Source organism: Triplophysa rosa, linkage group LG2, assembly GCF_024868665.1.
Source record: "Triplophysa rosa linkage group LG2, Trosa_1v2, whole genome shotgun sequence".
Lineage (NCBI taxonomy): Eukaryota > Metazoa > Chordata > Actinopteri > Cypriniformes > Nemacheilidae > Triplophysa > Triplophysa rosa.
Window position 1 is genome coordinate 19,187,683 of NC_079891.1, and position 16,402 is coordinate 19,204,084.

Below are 16,402 nucleotides of genomic sequence, written 5' to 3' on the forward strand. Positions count from 1 at the left end.
GAATTAGTAAATATAGTACTGTGAGAAATATCTAAAGATCAATAGTCACTACAACTCTCTTATAACATGAATATGTCTTTTATGTTTTTCTAAAGATTTATTATAAAGATCTGGTTAATCAAACTCGATTGGTTTCTAGGTCATGATGAAAAGAATTCAAAAGCGATTGTCCACATCAAAACAAAGATCAAAACCTCTCCAGTTAAACCAAACTTAATTTGTTTAATGCCTCTTTGCATTGCGGTGTCAATACTCAGTCCAACACTCTGTCCTTTGGGTGTGAATAATAACGAGTCTCTGGTGAAGGTGGAACACTTGATCCCGACATCAGATTGAGACCTCAGATTGCTATTAGGTTCTCTTGAAAGAAACAGAATAGTTTTTTAATAATTAATAAAATGAGCTGAGCTGATCATTGACTTGTGGTGTAATGAATGGAAGAGTCTCTGAAAGATACCCCTGATCTTCCACTGTTGATCATAATAAGCACAACACAATGTTTAGCCTCATCAAATTCTTGAAGAAAGTTCAGATGATTAAAATGTGCCTTAAAATTAAAACTTAATTGGAAGAAATAAATAACTGTTCTATGATTTTTTTAGGATCTTGTAGTGAATATTAACGGATCCAATATCAGTAACTATTGTATCTGTATCAGGTATTAAAAAGTGGCTTAAACAGGAAATTTATAAGAAAACTATATAGTCATATATTTTTGTTGTTGTTGTTGTTTTGCTGTTATTCACTGAATGAATACGTTTCACACAGGAGCTCCAATAAAAGAAGCGAGGAAATGAGTTAAAAACAGAGACAGGATCTTGAATCAGTGAGCTGAACTCAAGAACCAAATCAGTTCTATGCATGAACAAATCATTTGGTTGTCTTGACAGAGGCTTCAAGCTATACGTTTCAAGCTACATCTACAAATATGAAAAAACGTTTGATCACAGAGGCACATAGCAAGTGCTGTCGGTTTGCTGAAATTTGAACTTTTTGGTCTTTTTTTGAAGCTCAATTTAGCCACATTACGTAACACAATGTATGATCTTGGAAATATTAGCTAAACATGGGCTGAGTAAATGATAGCAAATCTTTTTTAAGTAATTATAACAAATAATCCCCCATACAGTTATTTTGTCAGCTTTAGAAACACGGCACAAAATAGACATCTTTCTCTTTCTTCTTTATCCTCTATTTTGGGATCTGATTTTGGCTGCGTGTCTCTTGTCAATTCATACGCTGTGTTTCTGAAAAACTGAACGTCTTAATGGAACACACATGTGCCAAATCTTATACCTATTATTTGGAAGAATTCGTTATTCGTTTTCAAGCCATTATCTGTGCCTTCTCACATAATGTATTCGAATTTAGCCACATAGCTACCATTAGACATACATGCCGAGTTTCATACTGTTGAGTTAATAGTGAAATCCAGCCATGCATTCAAGGGATAAACAAATGACTGTCAGCATGAAAGCAATTCAAATAAAAGTTATGCCAGTGACTTATATGCAAAGTTTGTTACCTGTACAAAGTAAAAGAAGAGCAAATGCAAAACTTTAGATTGTGTCTGGAAACCAGAACAGAACTGCTTGGATAAGAAACAAAAGAATTCTGTTTTCTTTGCCTTCAGAATTAAGTGAGAGGGACATTGCTAAAAATTCCCTTTTCTCTCTGGAACATGAAACATCTTGACGTCAGCTAAATTTACATTTATTAAACGGTCAGTTCTGGTCCTTGATTCTGATTGGTTGAGTCATGTTCTAAGCCAAAATTTACAATGCATTACATAGCCTAAGTATCACTGTGCCACTGTTGTTGCATCTGTGTTTCTTGGCCTTGCTACGCATATTGAATATCCATTTTATAAAAGCATTAAGCCCTGCAAAAGTAGTGGGTTACAAGAGCATTTTATAATAGCTTCGTGTCGTGAGCAGTTTGGCGAATACATGACAACGTGTTTGGCACAAATACTGCATCCTAAATCGCATACTGTGACAGTGCGTACTGAATTTGAATAAGTACCTACCTATCAGCCGTTTAAACAGTATGTTCTATATAGTATAAATGGGAGTAGTATGATTACATTTTTGACATACTGCGTACGCCATGTTTTATGGTCATGTGACCTGTATGCTCTTTGACCTATGACATATTAACAACAACCTATACGTGAGCGTTGATAAAAACATAATTTAATCACGAGAAATTCATTTATTGGCACTTACATTGAAAACTGATGTCCGCCTTAACGTTTTCTGCTATATTTATTTGAAATTTGACCCTTGCTCCAGCTCCCGTGGCATCATGAGATAGAGAAGTGTCCATCTGATCCACATTCATGAATCTCGTGCACTCACGAAGTAGTAGACCATCCGGGTATTTCTTGCCTTCTTTTTTTGCATACTGAGGTTTCGGACATACTATTCATGATTCATACTCATTTTGGCCTACTATATAGTATGGAAGTAGGCGATTTCGGATGCAGCGCGTGTTTTGAACAACTTCAGTGCAGAAATGTGAAGAGATACACAGCGCAGAGTGTGCGCGTCATCTGCGTCAGAGTGTTGTGATTGGCCCAAAGCAGTCAGCTCATCATGCATTGTACGTGCTCTTAACGGTAATCCTCATTCTTCATAAACACAGCGCCTCATACTGGTAATTTGCCAGTAATGTTACAACTAGTCTCAGCCTCAGACGTCACGCCCACAGACCGTTGGCTAAACGTCTGATGCATAAGGCACACTTTTTTGGAAACACTTCAGCACGTTCGAAGTTGTCATCTGATTGGTTGAATTTCACAGGATTTCCGGGAGACGTGCATTCTTTAACGGTCCGCCTGGAAACAACACGAAGCCGTCTGATCTAAGAAGTAAGCTGTCGTGTTTACAATGGTTGCTATAAGAATTCATCACAGTCGACTAAATGCTTAATTCTTAAAAGTATGCGAGGTTCATGGCATAAAGTTATAATCATTGTTGTTTCTGTTAACTTTTGACACTTTCGTGAATTTACACCGGTCTGTTACTGCGGGGACATTTCCACACCTCTAAACATGACTGGTTGTCTTACCTGTCAGCAGTGTTGAGTGTGACTAGTTACTAAGTAATTAGTTACTGTAATTTAATTACTTTTCCCTTGCAATAGTAAAGCAAGGGATTACTCAGATTTTTTCTGTAATTTAATTACAGTTACTTCTGATGTAATTAAATTAAATACTTTGTGTAATATATGTGTGTGCAATAGTGGAATTGACATCAAAATCTAAAGTCTTACTTTAAAATCCACGCTTTAATGTATAATTCTCACATTTGTAATACTTTGGTCAGTTAATAATACTACTTTATGTAGTTTTATATTATTTATTTGAATGAATTAAAAGAGCCGTTTCATGTCTATCCTTGAATCACTTAACTAATCAAGGTTGAAATAGGATATAGAAAGTAATTAGTAATAAGCACTTAAATACTTTTTGGAGAGAGTAATTTGTACAGTAATCTATTTACACTATTGAATATGTAATTAGTAACTAGTAATTCATTACTTTTTAAGAGTAACTTACCCAACACTGCCTGTCAGTCATATGGCCTTGGCCAAAGAAAGTGGTGATAAGTCTGGCTATGCAAGACTATAGGGTTGTTCGACTTCATGCGGCGGCGCAAGAATCTGCAGCCGCCTGACAGTGACAACAGCAATGCATTCTGGTTAGACAATTTGTCCGACTTTGATTGGCGCTGCAGCCGCCTTAAGATCACATGTGCCATTAAAGTACCGTGAGAGCAAAACAGTTGCTCAAAATCGGTTGCGAAAGCCTTGATGAGGACACACTTTAATCTCATTGGCCAGAATGTTCACGTGTACAGTATATGTGATGTGTGTTTATTCTGACACACTCAGTTACGATTATACTCACAAATTTGATGTTTGTATCACATTTTATGTTTATTGTACTGTTCTTAATGCAAAAAATCAGGTATTCCTATCATATTCACTTAAAACGTGATAAAGAAATGAATATCCCTTGGTCTGCTGTAGGTTCAGCTCCCTACGGGAAGCACGAAGTGTCCGATCTGACGGCCGTCTTTTTACTCCTCCCCGGCCTGCAACCGGCTGATCTTGCAGTCGGTGGCATAGTATTGTTGCAAGCCTAATGTTACAATTTCTATTACTGGTAAATTGGGATTACTGATTTGCCGGAGAGGTCCTGTTCACACACGATCTGTTAACTGCAATTTTCTGTCAATTTACCAGTAAAGACTGTACAGCATGTGTGAAAGAGGCTATTGTGAAACTGATGAAGGAGTTCAAACTTGAGGACAGCTGATTTACGTTTCCAGTCAGATTTAGATGCAAAAGGCAAAGCCATCAAGGTGTGTTATGTTAATAAGTGTGTTTATATAGTCTAAACAACAAAACAACCTTTAAATTAATAAATGTCTTAAAGGTCAGAGGAGATCTGGCCCTCCCGGCTGAGCCTGGTTTCTCCCGAGGTTTTTTTTTCTCCATTATTCAGCATTGGAGTTTGGGTTCCTCGCCACAGCAGAGCAGTGCAGTGTTGGCTTGCTCACCGGGAGACTGCATTTATTTATTTATTTATTCATTTATTTATTAGATATTATTTATTATAATGATCTTGCTTGGTCTATAAACACCATGCACTGTGCTGTGTTTTACCTTTCTGTGTTTTTCTTATTTGCTCCTGTAAAGCTGCTTTGGAACAATGCACATTGTGAAAAGCGCTATATAAATAAAATTGAATTGAATTGAATTGAATTGAATAGTTCACCAAAAAATGGTCCCCGTTGACTTTCCATATTAGGACTAAAAATGACTATGGTCAAGTCAATGGGAACCATTTTGGTGTGAACTATTCCTTTATGCATTGTTAAATCAGATTAGACATGCTAGAAACTTTTAAAATATTAATTTAGAAACAACTTTGATTTTAATGAAGCACAGAAATGTAAGAAATACAAAACTCCCAGTCTGACAGGGTTTATTTGTATTAAGATCCAACGGGTGGTATTAAACAAAAAATAAGCATGAAAACATTAGCTTTCCTCAGTGTTGTCCTGGGATATATATATATATATATATATATATATATATATATCATGTTTCAAGAGCAGATAAATTACTTAAATCTCATGTAACTTACAATGAATATTAACTTAGCCTATTGTGATGTATTCTAAATGTGTTTTCTCCCCCATACTTCTAAAATTTACAAAATAATTTACAGAATGAGCATTTTTACAGAATAAATTATAACAGCATAATGAACATATCACCAACTGTTGGATGACAATAAATAGATTCACTAGAGACCAGGAGAAAAGAACAATTCTGTGAAATCTGTTGAGAACAAAAAGCTATATCAAATTTAGTTTAAAATAAATTAATTACTTTCCTAATAATGATGTTAATATCTAACAAGAGTATAATCTGGACAATCTTTTGGGGAGTTGATGATGACATTTGTCTTCTGTGTTAGCCATTACCATTACCAACTGGTTTGGTATTTGAGACGCCACTGGCCTCTTTCTGTTAGGAGAAAAATAGACAGAACTCTGTGAAGAACACAGGCCTTGATCTGACATGCTGTCAGACAAGGTGTCAATCTTTCAACATTGTGACATGAATTGTCAGTTACATTTGTGAACAATATACTTCATTCCTAAGGTGTTTGCAGTCTGCATCAATATGGTATCAAACAAAAACATTTTAAATACGTCTTGAAAGAAGATGAAGCCAAAACACTTTCATAATAAACCCAGCATGCTTTTATTGAACTTGTTTTATCTTCTTGGTTAATATCATTCTTAATGATGTTGTAGATGCTCATTTTCTCACCTCAGTGTAGCAGAAGAAATAGAGTTTCTCATCACAATCTCTTAACTCCCAACGATTAGTGACAAAGTTTCGAGCCCCGCAGTGATCAGGAGGGATGGGACATGAAGGCAAAGACATCACGAGCTGACTGTCCAAAGTCTCTCCGTTTATCCAGAACCAAACACCGGCCAGGAACCTCAGGCTTGTCCAGACATTAACTGTGATGCCGTTTACGGTCTTACTGGCTGCGAGTAAATCAGTCTGTGAGGACAGACTCGCCAGATCAATGTAGTTTTCCCTGCAATAGTCTAAAGCCTTCTCCCAGCTTTTATTCTCTGTCACCAAGATCAGATCTGACACTTGGTAGCAGAAAAATGGACCAACAGAGGGGAAGCAATCCACAGCTTCCCAAGACCTTGCTTCCACGCTCACATACACACACTGGGCATAATTAGCTGTAGGATTCTGCAGTAGAAGTGTATATGTTATTGGGTTCCCATCTGACCACTGGTCGTATAGCACTGCACTTGGTTCCTTGTACAAGCCGATCCAGCCATTGCGTTGATATCCTTTTGTGTTTAAGAACCTTAAATACTCTTCTTCACAGCTGAAGGTGGACAAGTCAGTGTAATACGTCCTGCAGTATGTCTGAGCTTGAAACCAGGTCAACACACTATTCACATAAAAGTGTTCCCTAATGAGGGCTGAGACTAGCTCACCAAGAGCAGTCAGTAAGAGGACAGAGAGAGGAATCTTCATCTTGAATAAAGAGAGATTGAACCTTCAACTACTCTTGACAACACATCAATATATACGTATACAAGGTAGACAAATTCATGCAAAAACTAAATAAATAAATAAAGGCGAAATGAAAGGAATGCAAATGCTGCAAAAATGTAAAAGACTTGTTTTTTTATTGGAGTGTAGAGGATTCGTAAATAAAGTACTTTTAAAGCTTTAAAGATCAGTAGTTACTACAACCCTCTGATAATAAGAGTCAATTTATATGCTTTTTCTAAAGATTCATTATAAAGATCTGGTTAATCAAAATGGATTGGTTTCAAGGTCATGATCATCAAAACAAACTGGATTTGACCTATTGAGTTAAACCAAACTTCATTTGATTAGTGCCACTTTGCTTTGCCATGTCAATTTGCATTTGACTCATCAGACCATGCTAGGTTTTTCCAGTCTTCTATTGTCCAATTTTGATGAACCTGTGCGAATTGTAGCTTCAGTTTCCTGTTCTTAGCTAACAGGAGTTGCACCAGGTGTTGTCTTCTGCTGTTGTAGCCCATCTGCTTCAAGGATGGACATGTTGTGTGTTCAGAGATGGTATTCTGAATACTTTGATTGTAACGAGCAGAGATGGAAACTTGAGTCCGCGACTTGGACTCGAGTCGCACTTAAGTCGCAAAAATAGAAACTTGCGACTTGACTTGGACTTGTGGACAGCTGACTCGAGACTTGACTTGGACTTGTGACTCACTCGTAAAAAACGCAAGTCATTTTGGTAGAACATTTAATTCACATTCTTCCATTACTTCCCCACATGACAGCATCATATAACACATTTGTCTATTAATTCCCAATCCATTATGTTCTGCAGCAAATGTCACATCGATTCATCTCTAAACACACAAAGTCAGCATTATTATGTACATGCGCGACGCATCTGCAGGACGCGTGTTCATCGTATAGTTATATAAATGACAAAATGTAGCCAAGTCTTACTTTAGTAGCTTCTGTCCAGACCATTCAAGTGCAGCAGATATTCTAATGGATGATTAACTTTAAATAGTTTACATCAGTATTAATTTCGTTGATGAAAACTATAACGAAAATATTTGTTAACGACATGTTTTCACGGACGAAAACGAGAGGATAACAAAGTAAAAGGAATGCGTGATACCGAAAACTGTAATAAAGAAAACATTGACATTTGTGTTAACATAAAAACGAGATGAAAATATTCTTGTCCGACCTGGCGGACATCAGCTTGCGCGCATGTGCTGCTTATCTCATATAAGCGGTAGAGAGAAGTCTCTGGGTAAAGAGGAAGCACTGACATATGTATTCTGTGTCTCCACGCAGTTAACAGTGTGTCTTATTTTCCTTCACAATCGCCGGTAAAGCACCACAAACTTGAAGCGCGACTGCAGGCGAGTCACCCTGAAACTCATTACAAAGGCAAGCACGAACATTTTATATGCCAATGTTAACTTATCCGCTAATGCCAGCTGCATAACGTGAAATTGTCATGGTCCTGCCTTCTTGTTCATGATTTTCTAGTCTTTTGGCAGGATCGTGACAGATCCCTTATGTTTAGTAAGAGAAAGTCATGGTTTGTTTACCATTGACATGCCATGTGCTTTCTCGTGTCTTGTCATTGGCCCCACCCCTCTCGTTTCCCGTATTGCTTTCCTGCCGTGTCTCATGTTCCTCACCTGCCCCTCGTTATCTTCCCTTTGTCTGTCTCCCTATAAAATGCCCTCGTGTTCATTGTCCTGTGCTCGGTCATTGTTTTCAGTGTGCCACTAATGTGCTACCCGTGTGTTGACTTGTTAGTATTCTTGTGCTTCATGCTCGTGTTCCGGTTCCTGTCGTCAAGTTCCTGTCAGTCTAGTAAGTGTTCAGTTTAGTTTTTGTATAGTGTTGTTTATGACAGTTTATTGAAAGTTAGTTTACATCTTGTTATTATCCTGTTTGTACCTTTATACCCCATCGTGGGCTTTTGTTTGTGTTTCTTGTATTAAAATCCTTATTATTTAACCCCTTATCTGCCTGCGCTTGGGTTCTGTCCTCCGAACCATGACAGAAATGCAACATAAAGTAACAGTTAAGCCAAAAGAAGTGATGAAGTAAGTCGTATTGTATATTAAAAGATTGAATGACATGCTAAAGATCAAAGCAAGTATGAATTGATTGAAAAATGATTGAAGAAACATAAGACAGTTTGTCTTTTTGAAAGATATTTTTCATTCAGTCTCAAGCAAAGAGTGCAGCACTGTTCTTCAAAGAGGCATGCCATAAGCCAATTGCGCTTCAGCCCTGTCAGAGTGTTGAATGTAATGAATACGCCCTACTGAACGAGTCATTTAAGTCAAATGAGATTGAATGAACTAGTACATGCGTTCATGGTCTAATATTCTCTGTGTTGCAACAATGCATTTCCAGTAGTTACTGAACTTTTCTGAAAAATAAAGGTAATGACCTGGTGTAATTTAATTATAAGGTCAAGTAAAATATCTAAAAACAATTAAATCTGGGGTGGGACAATAGGAGGCCAAAACTTGGGGCCACTAAACAAGGGTGGGACAGTGGGAGGAGTCTTAGCAGTGGCTGGGGCCAGCTTGGCTGCCGGCCGGACACGGCTAGGGGCCGGGCGGACTGCCAGCTGAGTCTGCAGACCGGCTGCACTGGACTGGACACCGGCTGGGATGCTGGCTGCACAGGACTGGACACCGGCTGGAATGCCAGACTGGATGCCGGCTGCACCGGACTGGACGCCGGCTGCACCGGACTGGACGCCGGCTGGAATGCCGGACTGGATGCCGGCTGCACCGGACTGGACGCCGGGTGCACCGGCCTGGATGCCGGCTGGAATGCCGGACTGGACGCCGGCTGCACCGGACTGGACGCCGGGTGCACCGGCCTGGATGCCGGCTGGAATGCCGGACTGGACGCCGGCTGCACCGGACTGGACCCCGGCTGGAATGCCGGCTGCTTGGCCGGACTGGATCCCGGGTGCTGGTCCGGACTGGATGCCGGCTGCACTGGGCTGGAGCACCAGACTGGACGCCGGCTGCACCAAACTGGACACCGGCTGGATACCCGGCTGGGGTGCCGCCTGGATAACCGGCTGGTTCGCCGGCTGAGTCGCTGGCTGGGGTGCCGGCGGAAAAGGCAGCAACCCCCTCTTCCTCTTCTTTTTCCGGGGCCGGACCACTGGGCACGTGGCTGGCTGCGGAGATGCAGATGGGAGTGTAGCCATCTGCTCACTGGAGGAGTCAGATGGGGAGTCCCATGACTCCCTTCTCCCACACCTTCCATGGAGGCTGGGAGGGCCCGGACCTGAGGATGCTGGGATGGATGGGACTGAGAGCCCCACAGCCCCGGTGTCCAGGACGTGGTCCTCCGGGACGGTACCCTGGCTGAAACGAAAGGAGTCTCGGGGGCAGCTGGAAGCGAGGCCATGTAGCTGCTTCTCTCGAGAGTGCAGCTGATCTACCAACCGAGAAAACGGCAGATAAATCAGCTCCTCCCGTTCAGCTAGGGGTGGAGGATTATCCATCCCGGCCACCAGATAGGCACTCACCAGCACCTCAGGGAAGGTACCCCTCCTTGCCTCTAGCTCCCGGGCGTAGTCCTGCAGGGGAAGATGGCCTTGAGCCGGGAATGGACCATCGTCGGCGTGGGATTGGGAGGCAATGGAACTCCACCACTCCCGGTTAGAAGCACACGGCCACCACATTGCGTTGTGCTCTCGTCCGCTGGGTTCTTGGTTGGCCGGTTTGTTCTGTCACGAAACGGATTGACAGAACTCAATCGCAGATGGGAGATACAACAGAAAGGTTTTTATTTACAAAAAACCCCCACATAAAACAAAATCCCACGAGGGGGAAAACAGGTAAGACTTCAAAAATACAAAATAAACACTTCCCACATGGGGGAATAAATTTAAGAGAACGAGTGAACACAAGGATAGGTTGAGACTTACTCTTACAAAGACACGATGAAGTAAAGACAACATGTTAGACAACAAACCGGCCACGGACAGAGAACAAAGGGGCATTATATGAGGGAAAACTAATGAAGGATAATTACACACGGGAGGTGACGGGCAGGTGACTGGGATGAACACTCAAGGTAAGATTACGGGAGACAGGAAAGCGGGGCTGAGAGACAAGACAGGATGACACGCGGCGAAAGTGACAACAAAAGCCACGTGTCTCCACACAAAACGCAACATAAACCCGCAAGACGTGGTTCTGTCACGACTCCATCCAGTGAGCATGAGAACTCGTAACAGAATTGTAATATCAGCGCTCCATTAATGATGGCTTTTTATAGTCGTGGTGCACGCGCTTAACCTAGGATAAGCCTACCCAGAGTAAATTGAACTAACTCAAATCAGCTGTTCCCTTTCAAAAGCTACACTCGATGCTGCGTTTCAAACGCTATGGGAGAACAGTCTTTGTTTGACCTGTTGTGAAGCACGCGTGTCAAACACGCTAAATTTTTTTGGCTTTAAATAACCTCGGCAGGTGACGTGGCTAATTACACCAGCACCTGCAGGTTATAAATACGTGTGAAAGCGGACGCGTCTTCAGGTTTCTTTGTCTTCAAGGACCGCTTTGTGTGTGCATGTGTGTCTTGCGTTTGTGCAACAGCAACAACAACAACAACAAAAAAGAGTTTAACTAAAGAGTTTAACTAAAGAGTTTAACAAAGAAGTCTATATATATATATATCGATATATAAAGTGTCTAAGCACTACTGTAACTTAGCCTTTTATACGTATATTTAAGACAAGTTAAATAAATAAGTCATATCAAATTCAGAGCGGAGATGTGTGCCTCCTTGTGAGAGGTTTCTCTCTGAACTGGACAAGCATGAATTTTGCTTTGAGTGCTTGGGGGCTGACCATGCTGCCCTGGCGCTCGAGGGAGAGTGCGAACTCTGCGATGCCCTCGGCATCCGTGTTCTCCGTGCTCGGCTTTCTTTCTTTAAAAAGTGCCGAGCCGCCACTCCCTCGTCCCGGGGTTCGCGGTTTGATTTAACTGAGGCACAGGAGACGGATCCGTCTGCTTCCCCATGAAAAAGCCTTCTCTCCCCACCAAGCCTTGCAGAGTTACATCTGCGCTGGTGGGTAAGGCTTTTCAGGCAGTGGGTCAAGCTGGTGCTGCACTGCACACCATGGCGGTTCTGCAGGCATACCAGGCTGACCTGCTGGATGATGTAAGCACTGGCAAGGTGATTGATGAAACGGCGTTTGCAGAGCTACGCCGGGCCACAGACCTTCCGTGCTACCAAGCAGACAGCCGGTGCCATCGGCCGTTCTATGGCTGCACTGGTCACCACGGAGAGACATCTGTGGTTGAACCTCACGGGCATCAAGGACAGGGACCGGGCGTTCCTCCTTGATGCCCCGATCTCGCCTTCTGGGCTGTTTGGTGACGCGGTCAACACAGTGGTCACCATGTTCAGAAGAGGCGTTTGTGAGGTATCTCCCCCGCCGTGCTCAAGCGTCTGGAGTGTCGGTCACCCACACCAGACCAGTTCCCCAGTCCCGACCAGGCACACAGTCTAGGGTGGGTCCGGTCTTCCTGAGGAGCGAGGCCATCAGGGAGAGTGTGGCGAGTAGCACCCCCCCTCGCAGAGGCAGGGGAGCGGCCCACCGCGCCCCTCAGGCCGCCCCGGGAGTGCCGGACCTGAGGCGCTTCATCTCTTCTGAGAAGAGATCCCGAGACATGTGTGCCCGGGACTGTGGGGGTGTGCCCCCTCAAGGAGGGGTGCATAAAATTCCAAGAGAAATTAAAGGCTCCTCTTCGGCACCCTCACAGGGCCGAATTTGCAATCTCCACGTTTCGGGGATTAGCGGGTTCAAAAAGAATGCTAGATGTCCGTTTGTCTCCTGCCATATTTCAGGATGCCAGACAACGAGACGACAACTAGCATCCCCCCAACGAGACGAAGTGCCAACATTGATATCCCTTTCAGAGAAGCTGGCAGCGTGGAACTACTGCCAGGTATCTCTCCATGGGTATAAAGAACCGTAGACCAGGGCTACAGGATTCAATTTGCATTTCACCCTCCGCGTTCCAGTGGTGTGGTCTTCACGTCCGTGCAACCGGAGCGAGCGCATCTGTTGGCACAAGAGTTACAAGCTCTGCTGGTCAAAGGGGCCATAGAACATGTTCCCCTATCAGACAGAGAATCAGGCTACAACAGCCGGTATTTTCTAGTTCCCAAAAGGGATGGGGGATTGCGTCCGATCCTAGATCTTCGCGGATTAAACCGCTACCTACAGACGCACAAGTTCAAAATGTTGACAATCAAGATGATTGTGTCTCACATTCAATTGCACGACTGGTTCTTGAAGATCGATCTGAAAGATGCATACTTTCATATAGAGATCCTGCCACAACACAGGAAATTCCTGAGGTTCGCTTTCGGGGGTGAAGCCTACCAGTATCGGGTTCTTACATTCGGCCTTGCCTTGTCACCCCGCACATACACGAAATGCATGGATGCAGCACTGGCTCCTCTGCGACTCCAGCGCATCCGCATTTTGAATTACATAGACCAGTGTTTCCCAACCTTTTTTCTGCCGTGGCACAGTTTTAATTTGCAAAGAATTTCACGGCACACCAGCATCACATTAACCACTAAAATATAACAAAATTGCACAAAACTGCATTGCTTTAAATTGCTTGTTAAGACAGCATATTATAATAAACGTAGTACTCACATATGATGTCAATGTGAAACTTGAGCTTGTTTTGATGAACACAAAGATGATATCCTCACTGGAATTGATGACAACGACACACGGAGCTCTTGGTCAACTGCTCTCAATCGTTCTCTATTTTTGTTCTTTATATAAGTCAAACTGGAAAAGCTGAGCTCACATAAGTAGGTTGTGGAAAAAGATAACAACACTGAGATTGCACTGTCTGCAATGACTGGGTACTCTTTGGCAGCAGTCAACCAGAAACTGTCCAAAGGTAGGTCACTGAATGTAATTTTCAAACCACGGTCCTGTCTCATTTCAGTGAGCTGCTCTTGTTGCTGCAGCGACAGTCCATTTGCGTTATCCATTGCAGATGAGCTAAATGGGTCTCGAACCCAGTCAAAGGCTTCAGGTGATGTTAAGGGGAAATAAAAGAGAATTTTTCTTCGAGAGTTGATAGATGCTTACAAATTACCTCACACAATGCCGCAAAGTTGTCTGAATGTCCAGTTTGGGCAAGGGGAAACATCTCAAGAGAGCCTTTTTCCACATGTTGTCGCCAGAGGGCAAGCTTTGATCTGAATCCATGCAGTTTGTCTGTGCTAGTTAGTACATTTTCATTTCTCCCTTGCAGTGATTAGTGCTTTGGGCTTGAGATAGGCAGGTTGGTGGTTTGAAATCCCGGCCCCCATCTTGTTTTTTTTCTCGTTGAGCACAGGGGAACCTCATCTGACAGCATTGTCTTAGTCTCATAATACGTTTCCTGCTTTTGAAATAAATGAAATGAGCCTTAAACTCTAAGACCTACTTGATTGGATTGTATGGTTGTATCAGTTCATGTTATCAACACTTAGAGACCTAAAAGCAGAGTAATATGGAGAGTTGATGCCTGTTTACACTTCCTGCTTCCTGTTTCCTGCATCGCTGCCGGCAGCTTGTTTGTATCAGTGCGCTTACCACTTCGCTCTAATATTAGTGTATTTTATTATCTTAATTATTATTGTCGTTGCTAACTTATCCTGATATCTCAATAACCCTGTTCCTGTTATTTACTTGGAAGAGTCTAAACCAAATGTGATAGTTAACTTAACGCCGTTAGCATAGCAATAGCGTGTTAGCTTGCTTTCTGTTCACACTGTGGAATATCATCTTGCCTTATGGAGGAATTTCATGATATGTCTTTATGTTTTTGATCTGTCTTTATGTTTTTGATCATTATTCACTATGTATTGCTCTTCGTTTTAAACACATTTGTATGAGATTCTGAAAAGCACCCTGCACAGCTGTGTTTTTGATGTCTGGCAGTGTTTATGAAATCTGGGGACTTTTTCCGGCCCCAACCCTACAGTATGACCAAATCTGGGCATGTTCCGCCCCGTTACTATGACTATAATCTACATTGAGCAAGGCCACAGAGAAGGAGGTGAAGAAGGGGAAACAGGTCATGATGACCATGACATAATTGTGGTGGGCGAGGATATATAAAAATATATTTTAAAAATTAGGTAATAGCCAGCCTACCACGAATAAATACGCACCTTGTTGCCTGGGATATATTGGTGGCAGAAAATAACAATGGTTAATAAAAATAAGAGATAACGGGAATCTACCTGATTGGTTTTAGAAAGGACCACCTTTCAGACATTTTACTATAACTGTAGACTGAAAACACTTGGTTTTTAGATGACTTGGAACATCTCACTTTGTTTGACTCGAGCAAATAAAGTTAACCCCTTGACACCCGGACCTTCTTTGTCTGAGAGATTTTTTGAACTACAAGACTGATATTTTTCCACAACAGCCCTGGTTTGTCTTGTGTGCTAACTGTTTCTCTTTTTAAGCGAGTATACTACGATCCATCGAGCAACCTTGGTAAATTGGAATTGCACTTCAAATCCGGTGAGTTATGGCTTCTATTCCTATTATTGTTACTTGCACCTCATGTCATATGTTTAGCTTAGCCTTCTCTGTCAGCTGCGAGGGCTTTATATGCGATAAATGCAGGGAAATAGTTAGGCTGACAGAGAAGATCTTAGAATTAGAGTCTCGCATCCAATCCTTATCTGAGGATAGTAAGAGTTTAACGACGATAGAAAACACTCTGGATGCGAGCAACATTAGCGCACACAGCTCGGTTCCGGTTGAAAATCCTCCGCAGCTGGGAAACTTCGTGACTGTGAGACGGCGTAGTCGCAGGACAAAACATCACTCGACCGTTCCGATTACAGTCTCGAACAGGTTTGCCCCGCTCAGTGACGCACCGGCTGAGAAACCTGCTGAAAGTGCCCTAGTTATCGGTGATTCTATTGTTCGGAACGTTAACATAGAGGCACCAGCCACCATAGTCCAATGTTTACCGGGAGCCAGAGCGCCTGACATCAAGTCAAATTTAAATGTGCTGGCTAAGGCTAATCGTAAATTCAGTAAGATTGTCATTCACGTCGGCACAAATGATGTTCGACTCCGTCAATCGGAGATCACAAAAGATAACATTAAAGAGGTGTGTGAGCTCGCAAGCATGATGTCAGACACTGTAATATTCTCTGGCCCCCTCAATGCTTATTGTGGTGATGAGATTTATAGCAGATTATCATCACTAAATGGCTGGTTGTCTGAGTGGTGCCTGCAGAATGATATAGTTTTTATAAATAACTGGAAGAGTTTTGAGGGCAGACCTGACCTGTTGAAACGAGATGGTCTCCATCCCTCCTGGGCTGGGACTTCCATCCTGTCTAGAAATATGGCAAAAAGTCTTAATGCTAATGCTAAAACTTGACTCGCTGGGGCCCAGGTCAGGGAGCAGACAGTATGGCTTAACCAACTGTCTGCTTGCCGTCTCACGTCGCAGAATACACAAAATGTACAACATGAGTAATCCGTTCTCCAAACATCACAAAATAGAGACTGTGTCTGTCCCCCGGATTAGCAAACATAAAATAATGCGTAAACCTCTTGAAAGTAATTTAATAAACGTTAAACAAACTAAACATGAACAAAATACAGATAATCAACTGTACGACTCGGATTGCTAAATATTAGATCTCTCTCTAATAAAGCACTTTTTGTTAACGATATGATAACAGATCATAAAATAGACATGCTCTGTTTGACAGA

The 16,402-nt window shown here is 42.2% G+C and overlaps 2 protein-coding genes across 2 annotated transcripts; one reads left to right on the forward strand and one right to left on the reverse strand.

Annotated features, from left to right (window-relative positions):
* Positions 1-5,014: 5,014 nt before the first annotated feature.
* LOC130565711 (putative C-type lectin domain family 20 member A) lies at positions 5,015-6,592 on the reverse strand. The gene is made up of 2 exons (XM_057352730.1): positions 5,854-6,592; positions 5,015-5,544 (listed from the first exon to the last, which is right to left on the reverse strand). The coding sequence occupies exons 1-2, from the start codon at positions 6,589-6,591 to the stop codon at positions 5,491-5,493; spliced, it is 792 nt and encodes a 263-aa protein (XP_057208713.1). The 5' UTR covers position 6,592; the 3' UTR covers positions 5,015-5,490.
* An 8,505-nt stretch (positions 6,593-15,097) lies between these two features.
* On the forward strand, positions 15,098-16,079 carry LOC130565708 (uncharacterized). Its single transcript, XM_057352714.1, has one exon. It carries the CDS (start codon positions 15,195-15,197, stop codon positions 16,062-16,064), a length of 870 nt encoding a protein of 289 aa, XP_057208697.1. The 5' UTR covers positions 15,098-15,194; the 3' UTR covers positions 16,065-16,079.
* Positions 16,080-16,402: the final 323 nt, after the last annotated feature.

Excerpts from the sequence above, each read along its gene's own strand:
- LOC130565708 (XM_057352714.1), top strand. The coding sequence starts at position 15,195 with ATGGCTTCTATTCCTATTATTGTTACTTGCACCTCATGTCATATGTTT.
- LOC130565711 (XM_057352730.1), bottom strand. The coding sequence starts at position 6,591 with ATGAAGATTCCTCTCTCTGTCCTCTTACTGACTGCTCTTGGTGAGCTA. Across the intron at positions 5,545-5,853 it reads ATTTCTTCTGCTACACTGAG|AAAGAGGCCAGTGGCGTCTC; the intron begins GTGAGAAAATGA and ends TTCTCCTAACAG.